This window comes from Belonocnema kinseyi, chromosome 4 (assembly GCF_010883055.1).
Source record: "Belonocnema kinseyi isolate 2016_QV_RU_SX_M_011 chromosome 4, B_treatae_v1, whole genome shotgun sequence".
Classification (NCBI taxonomy): domain Eukaryota; kingdom Metazoa; phylum Arthropoda; class Insecta; order Hymenoptera; family Cynipidae; genus Belonocnema; species Belonocnema kinseyi.
The window spans coordinates 51,180,335-51,193,875 of NC_046660.1; the positions used below are offsets into that span (position 1 = coordinate 51,180,335).

General features: G+C 25.1%; 1 protein-coding gene across 1 annotated transcript; it reads right to left on the reverse strand.

Annotated features, from left to right (window-relative positions):
- Nucleotides 1-3,155: 3,155 nt before the first annotated feature.
- Nucleotides 3,156-10,588, reverse strand: LOC117171847 (CCR4-NOT transcription complex subunit 11). The gene is made up of 2 exons (XM_033359481.1): nt 10,185-10,588; nt 3,156-4,706 (listed from the first exon to the last, which is right to left on the reverse strand). Exons 1-2 carry the CDS (start codon nt 10,308-10,310, stop codon nt 3,477-3,479), a joined length of 1,356 nt encoding a protein of 451 aa, XP_033215372.1. The 5' UTR covers nt 10,311-10,588; the 3' UTR covers nt 3,156-3,476.
- Between the last annotated feature and the right edge of the window lie 2,953 nt (nt 10,589-13,541).

The window sequence follows — 13,541 nt, forward strand, 5'->3', positions numbered from 1 at the left end:
TTAAAAATCATTTTTCGGTTGAAAATTCAACTGGTTTAAAAAACAATCGTTTTTCTTGAAAATTTATCTTTGTATTTAAAAACTCAACAATGTGTTTCAAAATTAAATTTTTTAGGGAAAATTATTCTTCTAGTTTGCAGATTAATTTATTTTAGTTAAAAATTAATTAATTTGGTAACAAATTTTACTAATTTTGTAAACATTTTTCTTTTTGTTGAAAATGATATTTTTAATTTAAAACTCGGCCTTCTGGTAGAAAATAAGTCTTCTTGGTTGAAATATATAGTATTTTCTTCAAACCTTCTTTTTCTTCATTGAAAATTATTTTATTAACTGCAAAGTGAACTATTTCTTTTTTGGTTCCAAATTTCATTTTCAGCTGCAAATTCATTTCTTTCGATTAAAATTAAACTATGTAATTGATTTTTTGTTTGTTGAAAAATGATTTTTTGAACTTAAAAATGAAGTATTTTATTTAAATTTAATCTTTTTTGTTTAAATTCAATTTTTTTTAAATTGAATTTTGAAGCTTTTGAAGTGAAAATTGAACTATTCCATTTTTTATTGAAAATCTTTTCTTTTTTAGTTGAAAATTCACATGATTTTGTTGCAAATTGTGCATATTGTTTGGAATTTCAATTTTTTTATCTAAAAATTTCACTATTCCATTTTTGGACGAAAATTTAATTTTTTTAGTTGAAAATTCAACAATTTTGTTAAAAATTCTTTTTCTTTTATTGAAAAATTTACGTTTTTTAGTTAGAGCTTCAAATATTTATTTGGAAATTTATGTGCATGTTTTGTTGAAAATTTGCCTTTTTAGTACAAATATAATCTTGTTAGAAAACTCATTATTTTGGTTGAAAATTGAACATTGTCATTTTTGGTACACAATTTATATTTATTTTCAAATTAAAAAACCAACTCTTTTAGAGAAAATATTTTTTTTTCTAATTGAATTCAACTCTTTTTTATTTAAATTTTATGGATTAAAGTTTCTCCTCTTAGTTCCAAATGTATCTTTTATTTTATTTATTTTTATTTTTGGTAGAAAGCTGATATTTTTTATTTAAAAAATTACATGATTTGTTGAAAATTCGTCCTTTTTGGCTGAATTCAAAGAATTTTAAATATTTTTTGGTTGAAATAGCAACTATTACATTTGACTTTGTTTGTTGAAGATTCATCTCTTCGGTTTAAAATAAACTATTTTGATGAAAATTAATTTTTTTATTTAAAAATTAATTAACTGAAATTTAACTTGTCTGTTTTTGGTTAAAAATTCGCCTCTTTTAGTTTAAAAATTAACCTTTTAGTTGAAAATTCATGTAATTTATTGATAATTCTTCTCTTTAAGTTGAAAATTAATCATAATGTTTGAAAATTAATCTTTTTGGTTGAAAAATCAAGTATTTAAAAAAAATCGTTTTTTTTTTAATTTATCTTTGTAGTTCTCTGAATTCGCTTTTTTGGTTAAAAATTAAATTTCTGAACGGAAAATGAAACTATTTCATTTTTGACTGAAAATGTTTTCTTTTTTAGTTGAAAATTCACATTCTTTTGTTGCAAATTGTGTATATTGTTTGGAATTTCAATTATTTTATCTGAAAATTTCACTATTCCATTTTTGGATGAAAATTTAATTTTTTTTAGTTGAAAATTCAACAATTTTGTTAAAAATCCGTTTTATTTTATTAAAAATTTTGAGTTTTTTATTTAGAGCTTCAAATATTTAACTGGGAATTTATGTTGTAACATATTTTGTTGAAAATTTGCCTTTTTAGTAAAAATATAATCTTGTTAGAAAACTCATTATTTTGGTTGAAAATTGAATGATTTTATTTTTTATGGAAAATTGGACTTTGTCTTTTTTGGCACTCAATTTATCTTTATTAGTTGAAAATTCAATCATTTGATTTATTACATTTTTGCAGAATTTTATTTTGAAAATCTTAAAAGTTGAAGAATATTCCATTGTAAACCTTCAAAATTGACCTACATAAAAAGAAGTTTAAAATTACGTCATTTTAAGCTTGAAAGATTCCAAGTTAATGAATCTTCAATTGTAAATCTTAAAAAATGAACAATTTTAAATTTATAATCGTTCAAATAAAATAATTTTCAAGTGTAAATCTTAAAAATTGAACAATTTTAAATTGATAATTGTTAAAATTAAATAATTTTCAATTGTAAACCTTCAAAATTAAACTAATAAAAAAATCGTTCGAAATTACATAGCACACTTCCGTAAAATTACATAAAGAGCATACTGGGTGTTAATCACCCAAGGGTATTTTAACGTGTGCTGTGCCGACGGTATTGAATAGTTTTTTTTTTACAAAAAATCCATTAATGTTGTTTAATCTATCTAGTTTAAAGAGACAAAGGTTTCATAACAGGTTTTGGAATTTAAAGTAGTTAACAAAAACCTTTTTGGAAAAAATTAAAAAATGACTTGTTTCACTCTAAAATTCATAACTTTTTAAGTTTTTGATATTTTTACTTAAAATTTTACTTGAATATTTTCGAGGTGCGGTGCTTCAAAAATAAAATTAGTCTTATAGTGTTCGTTCCAATGAAGGTATTTATTCTAAAAAATAAAAGCTTCAATTCAATGAAAAATGAAACACCGTATTTTGCGCGACTGAAGGATTTTATTGATCTTAAACTGCGTATAAAAATTATAAAAATGAACATTATGTGAAAATGACACAGAAAAATAAGTTTTCATGTCATTTTTTAATCTGGCATCATATGTTCCATTTTCTTGAGTTTGTTACGTTTTGCTAAAGCGCAAATAAGTCGCTGGGTGTATTATACCCAGTATGCCCGTTAAGGGTTAAAATTGAATAAATTTCCAATTCTTTAACATGTTTTATTTTCCGAAAGTTCATTTTAAACAAAATCTGTATGTGAATACAGAAATGTTTCTACTGGTTATTGCAATAATTAGGGCTATAACTTTATATTTTCAACAATTTAAAATATCGAATTTCCTTCGCAAAGGTTTAAAAATTTAAAAAAAAAACTTAATTTTCATGGAAATTGTTCTACAGAATGATGGAAAAAATCAAAAAGCTGAATTCGAAAGAAAAAATAAGAAACACAGAGGAAAAGGGAAAAGACCGTGAACCCCGTAAATAAGAAAACCCAAATTAAATTTCTAATCAATATATTGACTTGCTCCTTGAATCACATTTAGTCTCATTAAAATATAAAAAAAACTCTCCCGTCTATTGTTATATATATACTGCTATTATATTAAATTCAGTAAGACTTCGTGTTTTTTTTTCTTAACAAAAAAAGAAAAAACGAAAAAAAAGAAAGAACGAAAAACTGTGATATTTTACACGAATGATGATTAAACGAAATACAATGATCTATAAATACATACATACTTAATCAGTACGTAGTTTCGAAATTACTGTAAAAACTTTCACAGACATAAGTTAGTAATTTAAAGCTTTCTCCGAAATCTAACACATATTAATCTTCCCTTTAGTCACCGGGGTATTAAGACCTCCAACATCTCCCGATTCGAGTTGCTTCAAAAGTCGAAACAAAGCCGCGGCTTCCCTAATTCTACTAAATTCAATACAAAAAGCCTGGACTTCAATAAAAAGTTCCTGCACATTAATAATCTTATTTCTAATCAGAGATTGCAGAAATACGCAAACGAGTCTAACGAGCCGATTCTGCATATAGCGATCCTTGATCGTTTCGCAGGTGGAAATGCAATTGCTGATATAAAGATGAACAAATTCCGTTGGCAGATCGACGGTTGTCGTCAACCGGTTCACCACTTCCATCGAATGAAGGGACATTTCCATATTGACAAGAACGCTAAAATATTCCGTGATTTGACTCGACTGCATCAACTTCAACAAAACCTCGATAGCTATTAGAGGATTATTTTCCACCAAATCCGGAAGTTTACCAGGAGTTAATCCAATGTGGTAAACTAATTTTGGATCCTTGTCTAAAACTGTGACAAGATACTGTTGCTGTTGAAGAGTCAAAACACTCTTGAATGCCTTTCCCATCAATCTTCGTGCACCCGCACAATTCGAGACACACATACTGGTGTCATATTCCACGGTAAATTGGTTTGGTTCCGTGAAATTCATCCAGGCAGGTTCGTTCAAACACTGATGCAGTGGCGGAGCCAATCGGAGAAATTCAGGCCGGTAACTTTGATTGAAAAGCGGCTCGTTTCCCGTCACAAGGTCTTCAAGGACACTCTTGGCAGCAGCTTTATCAACTTCGTTGGGCTTGGGACGTTCAGCCTCGGGCAGAATAACCGGAATTCCACATTTTGTGACTGCAGGAAGTTCAGATTGATGCTCGGCAAGTTGCAGTTGTAGACTGGTTAAATCCGGTTGAGCAGAGGGTACAAAGTAGAGTTCATCGATCACTTGTCTTGGGGTCTTTTTCATGATCTCACTGCTTTTCGGGCCCAACAATCCAGCCAGTAAATTTTTCTCGCACTGAGATAATACTGGCACGTGACTAGGATGATTGCCCTTGCCGCCGTTTCCAGTTTCCTCAGGAGCCTTTAGAATTTGCACGAATACCGGGGCGAAGGGAGTTGTGGCAAGTGGTTCTCCTCGGTAGAGATCGTACAAAAGTCCTACTGCTATCACTCGCTGAACTTGGTTTGAGAGAAGATCGTTGTGTTGTAACATTAAGAGAATGGTCATCCCGATCTGAAATTATCATTTTAATTGTCAAGCCAATCATTCTACATTTTTTATGTTTGAAATGCCTGAGGTTTAAAATTCAGGATGACCGCAGACCAGGGAAGAATCACGGAATTTTATTGGTCAGGGCAAATTAAGGAAAAGTCAAGAAACTTGAAAGAAATTTCAAAAGTCGGGAAATTTCGGTAGCAAAGAATTTTAAGTAAGTGTCAAAATTCCTGAAGTGGACACGTCATTTTTCGTAAAGTCATGAAAATTAAAAAGTGTCGCACAGTTGTCAAGTGTACATCAATTCAACAATATCCCACCCCATAGTTTTGAGAAAATTCAATTTTTTATTACTTATTTTTGCAATTAAATATTTCATGGACATTTAAAAAAAATCGATTACGCCCCAACTAGGAGCTGCCAAAATTTGAAAAGAATGCAGTCATAACTCACAATAAATGAACTTCACAACAAAATAAAAAACTATGGAAAAAAGTTTATTTAAGTCATTTTTTAATAATTAGTTTATCAACAAATGCAGTATGTAGTAAATATAATTAACAACAGGAAAATGCAAGAACGGTTTTGTAGTCTCAACGATAAATGATAAAAAAAAAACCGATTTTCATTCACGTTGTGAACGAAAATTAACCACCAAATACTAAACAATGCACGGATGAAACAAGGATACCTCGCGCAAGTCGCCATATGCAACGAAAATTTGATTTTTTCAGCACTTAAAGTTGATATCACAAAACCATTTTTCTATTTTCACGTTGTTAATTATATTTACTACATACCTGATCAAAAAAAAATTGATTTGAGATGGAGCAGGGACAGGGTGGTCGTTTTAATCGACGAAATAAATTCCCGGCCATTTCCCGATTCGCAACCATTTTTCAGGGTGAATGAAATTTAAAAAATCGAATACTAAAGCTACAAAATTTTCCACTTGAGGTAATAAAAACTGAGCTTTAAATGAAAGCACTAAAAGTCGAACTGTTAAATTTTGAACTTTTAAAAATTTTGTATTAAAATGCTCAAGTTTACGCTATAAAATTGAATGTGCTAACATTTTTCAATATAAAATAATATAAATCCACATTATCATTTTCAATGCTCTAAATTAAAAAATCAATCAATGAACTTTAAAATTTTCAAAATTTACATAATTTCAAGGAATTTTGAGCTAGAAACATCAAATTATTGAAAAACTGAAAAAATTTTAATTGAACACTTCTTAAATTAAAAATTAAATTATTTTTAAATAGCTTAAGCGTCCTTGAAAAGCTTTAAAATTTTATTTCAAAATCTTGAGAAATCTAAAAGTTGTTTTAAATTGGTTTTAAATTAAAAATTATTTTGTAAATTTTTTCAGAACTTCTAAATATCTGTCACAATGAACTGAATTTTTTCTAAAAATTTTCAGAAAATCCTGCAAATTTTAGAAAAATTCGTTATAGTTTGGATGTATAAATAATAATCGAACATTTACTATTTGTAGGCAAAATTTAAGTAATTTTAAGAGATATGCAGAAGTTTTGAAAAGATTCAAACTTAACGTAAATCTTGAAATTACAGCCTAATATAAGACCTAATATAGATTTTCGAAGATTTTAAACAAAAAAATTGATTCTTTTCAAGAATTGTGAAAAGCTTCAAAATAATAAAACCTTTTTTTTTAAGGATTCCTAGGAAAATTAAAAACAACTTTTCATTTTAAAAAATCATTTTCAGAGAATATTTAAAAAGTTTCTCAAAGATTTAAACATTTTTCACGGCGAATGAAATTAAAAAAATGGAACACTAAAGCCACAAAATTTTCCACTTAAGGTAATAAAAACTGAGCTTTAAATGAAAGCACTAAAAGTCGAACTGTTAAATTTTGAATTTTAAAGATAGAAATTTAAAAGTTTTTAATGTAAAAATTTTGTATTAAAATGCTCAATAATTTACGCTATAAAATTGAATGTGCTAACATTTTTCCATATAAAAATATATAAATCCACATTATCATTTTCAATGCTCTAAATTAAAAAATCAATCAATGAACTTTAAAATTTTCAAAATTTATATAATTTCAAGGAATTTTGAGCTAGAAACATCAAATTATTGAAAAACTGAAAAAATTTTAATTGAACACTTCTTAAATTAAAAATTAAATTATTTTATTTTTAAATAGTTTAAGCGTCCTTGAAAAGCTTTAAAATTTTATTTCAAAATCTTGAGAAATCTAAAAGTTGTTTTAAATTGGTTTTAAATTAAACATTATTTTGGAAATTTTTTCAGAACTTCTAAATATATGTCAAAATGAACTGAATTTTTTCTAAAAATTTTCAGAAAATCCTGAAAATTTTAGAAAATTTCGTTATAGTTTGGATGTATAAATAATAATTGAACATTTATTATTTGTAGGCGAAATTTGAGTAATTTTAAGAAATATCTAGAAGTTTTAAAAAGATTGAAACTTAATGTAAAACTTGAAATGATATAAAACAAAATGTAGATTTTCGAAGATTTTAAACAAAAAATTAGATTTTTTTCAAGAATTGTGAAAGGCTTCGAAAGAATAAAAACAATTTTTTAAGATTCATAAGAAAATTAAAAGTAACTTTTCATTTTAAAAACCCATTTTAAGAGAATATTTAAAAAGTTTTTCAAAGATTTAAACAAAATATTCAAAAAAGATTTTAGAAGATTTTCAGAAAAATTTCTAAAATTTGCATGATAATTTTTAATTTTTTTAAAACTCCTAAATATCATTTAAAATTACTAAAGTTTTTTCTACAAATGTTCATCTGTAAATTATACATCAAAATTAAAAAATTTCGGTCACAAATTAAGCATTTTTCAAATACAACAATTAACATTGTAACGTTTAAAGTTTAAAGGCTCTTCGAAATTTTAACGATTCCAGACTTTCTATGTCAAACGATACAGTTAAAGATTCTTTACTTTTAAATATTTGGTTTAAATTTACTTGTCTTAAATATAAATTCAAATATTGCTAAATATTCAATAATTAATCTTTTTTTTTAACAAAAAATTTCAAATTGAATGGGTTAAAAATTGAATAGTTCAGACTGAAACAATATTTTTAATTTAATTCAATCCTTTAATTAAGAATGTATTATTATGAAGTTATTTTTGAGTTGAAAATAGTTTATAAACTTTCAGTCACACGTTCACACTTTTTTAATGACTAAGACTTTCAAATTGAAACCATTTATGTTTTAAAGTTAAAATTTGAAAATTCTTAAATTTTGAACTGATTTAAAATCGTATTGTTAATTTCTTAATACTTAAAGTACAGATAAATTAAAAAATTTTTTTATTAAATAAAAAGGTTTTTATCAAAAATTTTCATCAGCAAAGGCTTTTATTTTTTATTTGTTCAAGTACTGAAAAACATAACAATTCCACTAATTATTTAAAAACTGTTAAAATCGAACGTGGACAGATTTTTCTTCTACAAATTTTTTTAATTCCCGGTAAAAAACAGTTGCTAAAGATCAAGCAATTTCAGAAATGCCAGGGAAACCCTGACACAGTTAGGGAATTTTCGAAAAACTAAAGTTGGAGTTAATTTTATTATTATGGTTAAGAATTAGGCTCTTTTGGTTGAGGATTTAAACTACTTTGTTGATGATTCATCCTTTTTTTGTTAAATTCAACCACTTTTTTTGTATAAAATTAAAATCCTTTTTGCTTGAAATATGAAATATCACGTTTTTTGTTGAGAATTCATCCTTTTTGGTTAAAATTTAAATAATTAGCTGAAAGTGGAACTACTTTCATAACAATTCATTTATTTGGTTGACGATTCTTCATTCAAGTTGACAAACATTTTTTTCATAAATTCTTTCTTGAAAATTAATTGTTTTAACTGAAAATTTAACTCGTACATTTATGGTTCAAAATTTATTTTCTTAAGTTGAAAATTTGAATGATTGGTTTGAAATTCCTGTAGTTTATTGAAAATTCGGATTTTTGTGAGAATATTTAAGCTTCTTGGTAACTAATTCCTCTTTTTGTGGAAAATTCCATTAAAAATTCTATTACTTAGAGAAGACTTCATGTAAATTATTTTTAATTCATCTATTTTGGTAAACAGATTCATCTTATTGGTTGAAAATTGAACTTTTAGTTTGAAAAATAGTTTTTTGTTATTTAGAATCAATTTTTTTTTAACGGACAAAAATGTAACTGTTCCATTTTTAATAGAAAATTGATCTTTTTTTGATAAAAATTTAATCTTTTTGACTAAAATTTATACTGTTTCGTTAAGAATTTACTTTGATTTTATTGAAAATTATGTTTTTACTGAAAATTTGATTAAATTATATTTTTCGTTGAAAATGTATTTTTTTTTTTTTTAGGTGAAAATTCATTTATTTTTTAAAAATTCGTTTTTCTTGTAGAAGAGTATTCTCCTTCGTTAAAAGTTCATATTTTTGGTTATAAAATAATTTCTGTGGTTGAAAATTTATTTGAATAATTGAAAATTTAAATATTTTATTTTTGGTAGGAATTTATCTTTTTACTTGTAAATTCTTGTATTTGGTTGATAATATATTTTTTTTGTAGTTTAAGATTTATCATTTTAGTTAAAAATTTGCTTTAAATATTCGATTTTTTGTGGAAAATTCATCTTTTTGGTAGAAAAAATTTGGTAAAAAATTCATTTTGTTGTTGAAAACTCATCACTGTGATTAAAAATTAATTTCTTTGGTTGACAATTCGTTTTTTTTTTAGTTGAAAATTATATTCTTGACTGAAAATGTAATTAGTCGATTTTTCCTGGAAAATTTGGCTGAAAACTTTTTTTTTCTAACTGCAAATTAAACTATTCTAATTTTTATTTGTAAATTTACTCTTTTTTAGTTGGAAATTTATGTATTTTATAGAAACTGTATCTTTTTCGGTAGAAAATTCAACATTTGGATTTAAAATTGAATTATTTTGTTCAGATTTTTTCCGGAAATTGTAAAAAAAAAACGGTATTTTTAAAACAAAAAGATGAATTTTCATGAAAATAATATAATTTTCAATCAAATAGTTCCATATTCAACCAAATAGTTGAGTTTTCTACAAACAGTTTCATGATCAACCAAACAGTTCCATTTTTTCTTAAAATAGTTGAATTTTTTTGCGAAAAATACAAATTTTCCACCAAATAGTTGAATTTTCGACTCAACAAAAACGCATTTTCAAACAATAAAAACTGTGAACTTTTAAGAAAATAGTTAATTTTTTAAGAAAATTCTGCAAATATGTAACCAAACATAGAATTTCAAACTCAAAAAGATAAATTTTCAACGTATCTATTATTTAAATCTTATAAACAGCGAGAAGCTTGATAAACGTAACCTTATTTTTAAAAACTTCGTTTTTTGCAACAAGTTATTTTTAGAGGGAACTGAACGTAATAAATAAAATAAATCACCAGGTTATATAAAATTAAGACAAAATGAATACGAAACAATAATTACATACCTTAAAATGGTCTTTTTTTGGAAATTTTTGATGCATTTGATTCGAAAGACTTTCGAAATTTATGTCCACATTTTCTTCGTTTACAACATCTAGTAATAGCACTAAATCTTGAGGGGTGAGCGACATTATGACTCCGAGTTTTTATATCGTCTTATAACGTTTTGAAACTTCTTTAAAGGATATTTATACTTTAAAAGCTTGAGAACATTCCAAGTTTACGAATTCATTTTTCGTGAAACTCCAAAACAGAAGTCAGTCAGCCCTTTTTTCCTTTTTAATTTAAAATAGATATTTTCACATAATCGGATTCTATGGACTTTTTAACTCTCAAAATAGCTACTTGAGATAAATCGCAAAAAAACAAAACTTCAAAACGGAGCCGAGGCCGAGCAATGCACAATAATGTGAGGTTATGTCGATTTACTTACACAGTTTGCGACTTCGACTATCGATTATTATCGAGTTGCAGGGGCGCTACTTTTTGAAAAAATAATATATACATATGAGGTTTAAATGGATTTCATATTAAATTTTTAGGCTTAGTGATCAAATTATTGAATACTGCTACATTCTTATTGATAAAATCATTTATATTTATTAGTATTTATTTATACTAATATTTAACTTACCTTGTATTCCATCAAATTATTTTGCATTCCCATTCATTTTTCTGAACTCATTTTAAACTTACTGCATTCAATAATTAATTGTTTTTGGCCAAAAATTCAATTTTTTATTTTTTTATTTTTGAACGTTTCTACTTTTTTATTTAAAGTTCTTCTTTTCTGCTGTGGACATTTGATCCCTTTGGTTTAAAAATAATTTTTCTGAGTTCAAAATGAACAGCTCTTTTGTGCTCGAAATTGAACTATTTATCTGAAAAATGTTTTTAGTTGAAGTTCAATATTTTTAATTTGAAAATTTGACCATTTGGTTAGAAAAATTACTATTTAGTTGAAAGTTCAACTAAGCTTGGTAAAATATTTGCCTTGTTGATAGAAATGTAGTCTTTTAGTTTTAAAATAATTTATTTTTTTTGTGGAAAAGCAATCCTTTTTGTAAAAAAAAATTAAAATTATAAAAGATATATTTTCGAAAGAAGGAATAATTTTTCAACATATTTTGTCGATTATCTTTTGCTAAAAATTTATATTATTTATTTGAAAATTTATCAAAATATTTTGTTTTTAAAAATTAACCATTGTGAAGACACAATAAAACTATTCTGTTGAAAAATTATCTTTTTGGGTTGAAAATGCAACTTTTTGTTGGAAATTTGTCTTTTTGCATGAAAAATTCAATTATTTTCTCAGCAGGTACGAAATTCAAACACGTTTCTAGAACGTCCTAAGGACGTTTTTAGAACGTTAGGTTTAAAATATGTTTTTGGGACATAAAAAAAAACCAATCTAAGTCAGGCCAAAAAACGTCCAAAACACGTACATTGTTACAAATACGTCCGAAAAACGTGTTTGGAACATTGTATGTTTTTAGAATTTTATTTAGCATGACTTCGGACGTTTTTAGGACGTTCTAAAAACGTCATTGGATATTCGTGCCTACTGGCTGTCTCTGAAAATAATATTTTTTCGAAAGTTTCCCTATATGGTTTAAACGGTAACTGTTTTGTTGAAAATTAATCTTTTTGAGCTGAAAATTTAAATATTTTGTTTCAAACGAAATTTTTGTTGAAAATTCAAATTATTTTCAAAAATATAACTGGTTTGTACAAAATTTGTCTTTATGACCCAAAAATTTAACAATTTTTAGTAGACAATTCTTATTTTTTGGTAGGAAATTAATCTTGTTAAAAAATTATCCTTTTTGGTTAAAAATTTGATTTTTTGTTCGAAAAATCATCTTTTTGTTTGAAAATTTAACTATTTTTTTTAATTCGTCTTTTTGGGATAAAAATAAAACTTTTTTTGGTTGGAACTGTAATTGTTTTTGTGGAAAATTCCACAATTTTGTTGCAAATTTATCCTTTTGGGATAAAAATTCAATTATTTTTTTGTTTTAAATTTTATTTGTATGAAAAATCATTGTCTTGCCTTGAAAATAGGTTTATTGTAAGAGAATTTGTCTTTGTTAGGAAATTTATCTTCTGGGTTGAAAATTCAACTGTTTGATTAAAAAAACTATTTTTGTTGATAATTTAACAATTTCATTTAAAATTCGTATTTTGGGTTGAAAATTCAACTATTTTTGTAGAAATTCGTCTCATTGAGTTTATAATTAAAATATTTGGTTGAAAACTCGTTTTTCGTTCGTTTGTTTATTTTTGTCTGCTTCAATTAAATTTATTTTTTAATTTAAATGTTACAATACTATATAATTTATTGTAAATTTATTATTTTTCAGTTCAAAATTCCTGTATTTTGTTAAAAATTCATCTTTCTTGGTAGAAAATTGATCTTTTTGGATTCGAATTTATTTTTTTGATGAAAAATTTGACTGTTTTGTATAAAATTTATATAAGAAAATAAAAAATGCATTTTCTTACTGAAAATGTATCCATTAAGTTTTATGTAAACAATTCCATCATTTGATCAACATTTTATTTCTTTGATTGAGAATTTAAATATTTTGTTGAAAAATAATTATTTTTTTAAAAAATAAGTTTGGTGAAAAATTCATCCTTTTCGCTGAAAATTGAATGATTTGGTTAAAAAATCAACTTTTTCTTGGAATATTTAAATATTTGGTTGAAAATTCCTTTTTTTTAAAAGGTTCACCTTTTTGGTTGAACGATTTAAACTATTTTGTTACAACATCATTACTGTGGCTACAAATTCAACTATATGATTAACAATTGAACTATTTGATTGAAAATTTGACTATTTTTGCAGAAATTCGTCTTTTTGACAAATTTAAATATTTTGTTTAAAAATCTTCTTTTTGTATGGAAATAAATTTGCTAAACTAAAAATACAACTATTTAATTACGCTTTAAAAATTCTTTTTTTTTTTTAGTTGGAAATTCAACTATTTGGTTAATAATTCACCACTCTTGGTTGAAAATTAACTTTTTGTTGAAAAATCAACTGTCCTCTAAAAAATGCATTTTTTGCTAAAAAATATAACTATCTGATAAAAAGTTCAATTTTTTATTGAAAATTCGTCTCATTTGCTTAAAAGTTCAACTATTTTTTCTAAGATATTCGATTGTTTATTTATGATAAAAAAAAACATTTCTTTTGTTAAGAAAATTTCTTTCTTTTTGTGGAAAATTATTTTTAATTGAAAATGTAACAGTCCAATTTTTGAATGAAAATGTATATTTTGTTAGTGAAAAATGCATGTATTTTGTTAAAAAATCATCTTTTTTGATAGAAAATTAATCTGCTTGGGAGGAAG

Bases quoted from the DNA above. Each gene is read 5' to 3' on its own strand.
- LOC117171847 (XM_033359481.1), bottom strand. From the start codon at position 10,310: ATGTCGCTCACCCCTCAAGATTTAGTGCTATTACTAGATGTTGTAAAC. The intron at 4,707-10,184 runs GTATGTAATTAT...TGATAATTTCAG, and splicing joins CAAAAAAAGACCATTTTAAG to ATCGGGATGACCATTCTCTT.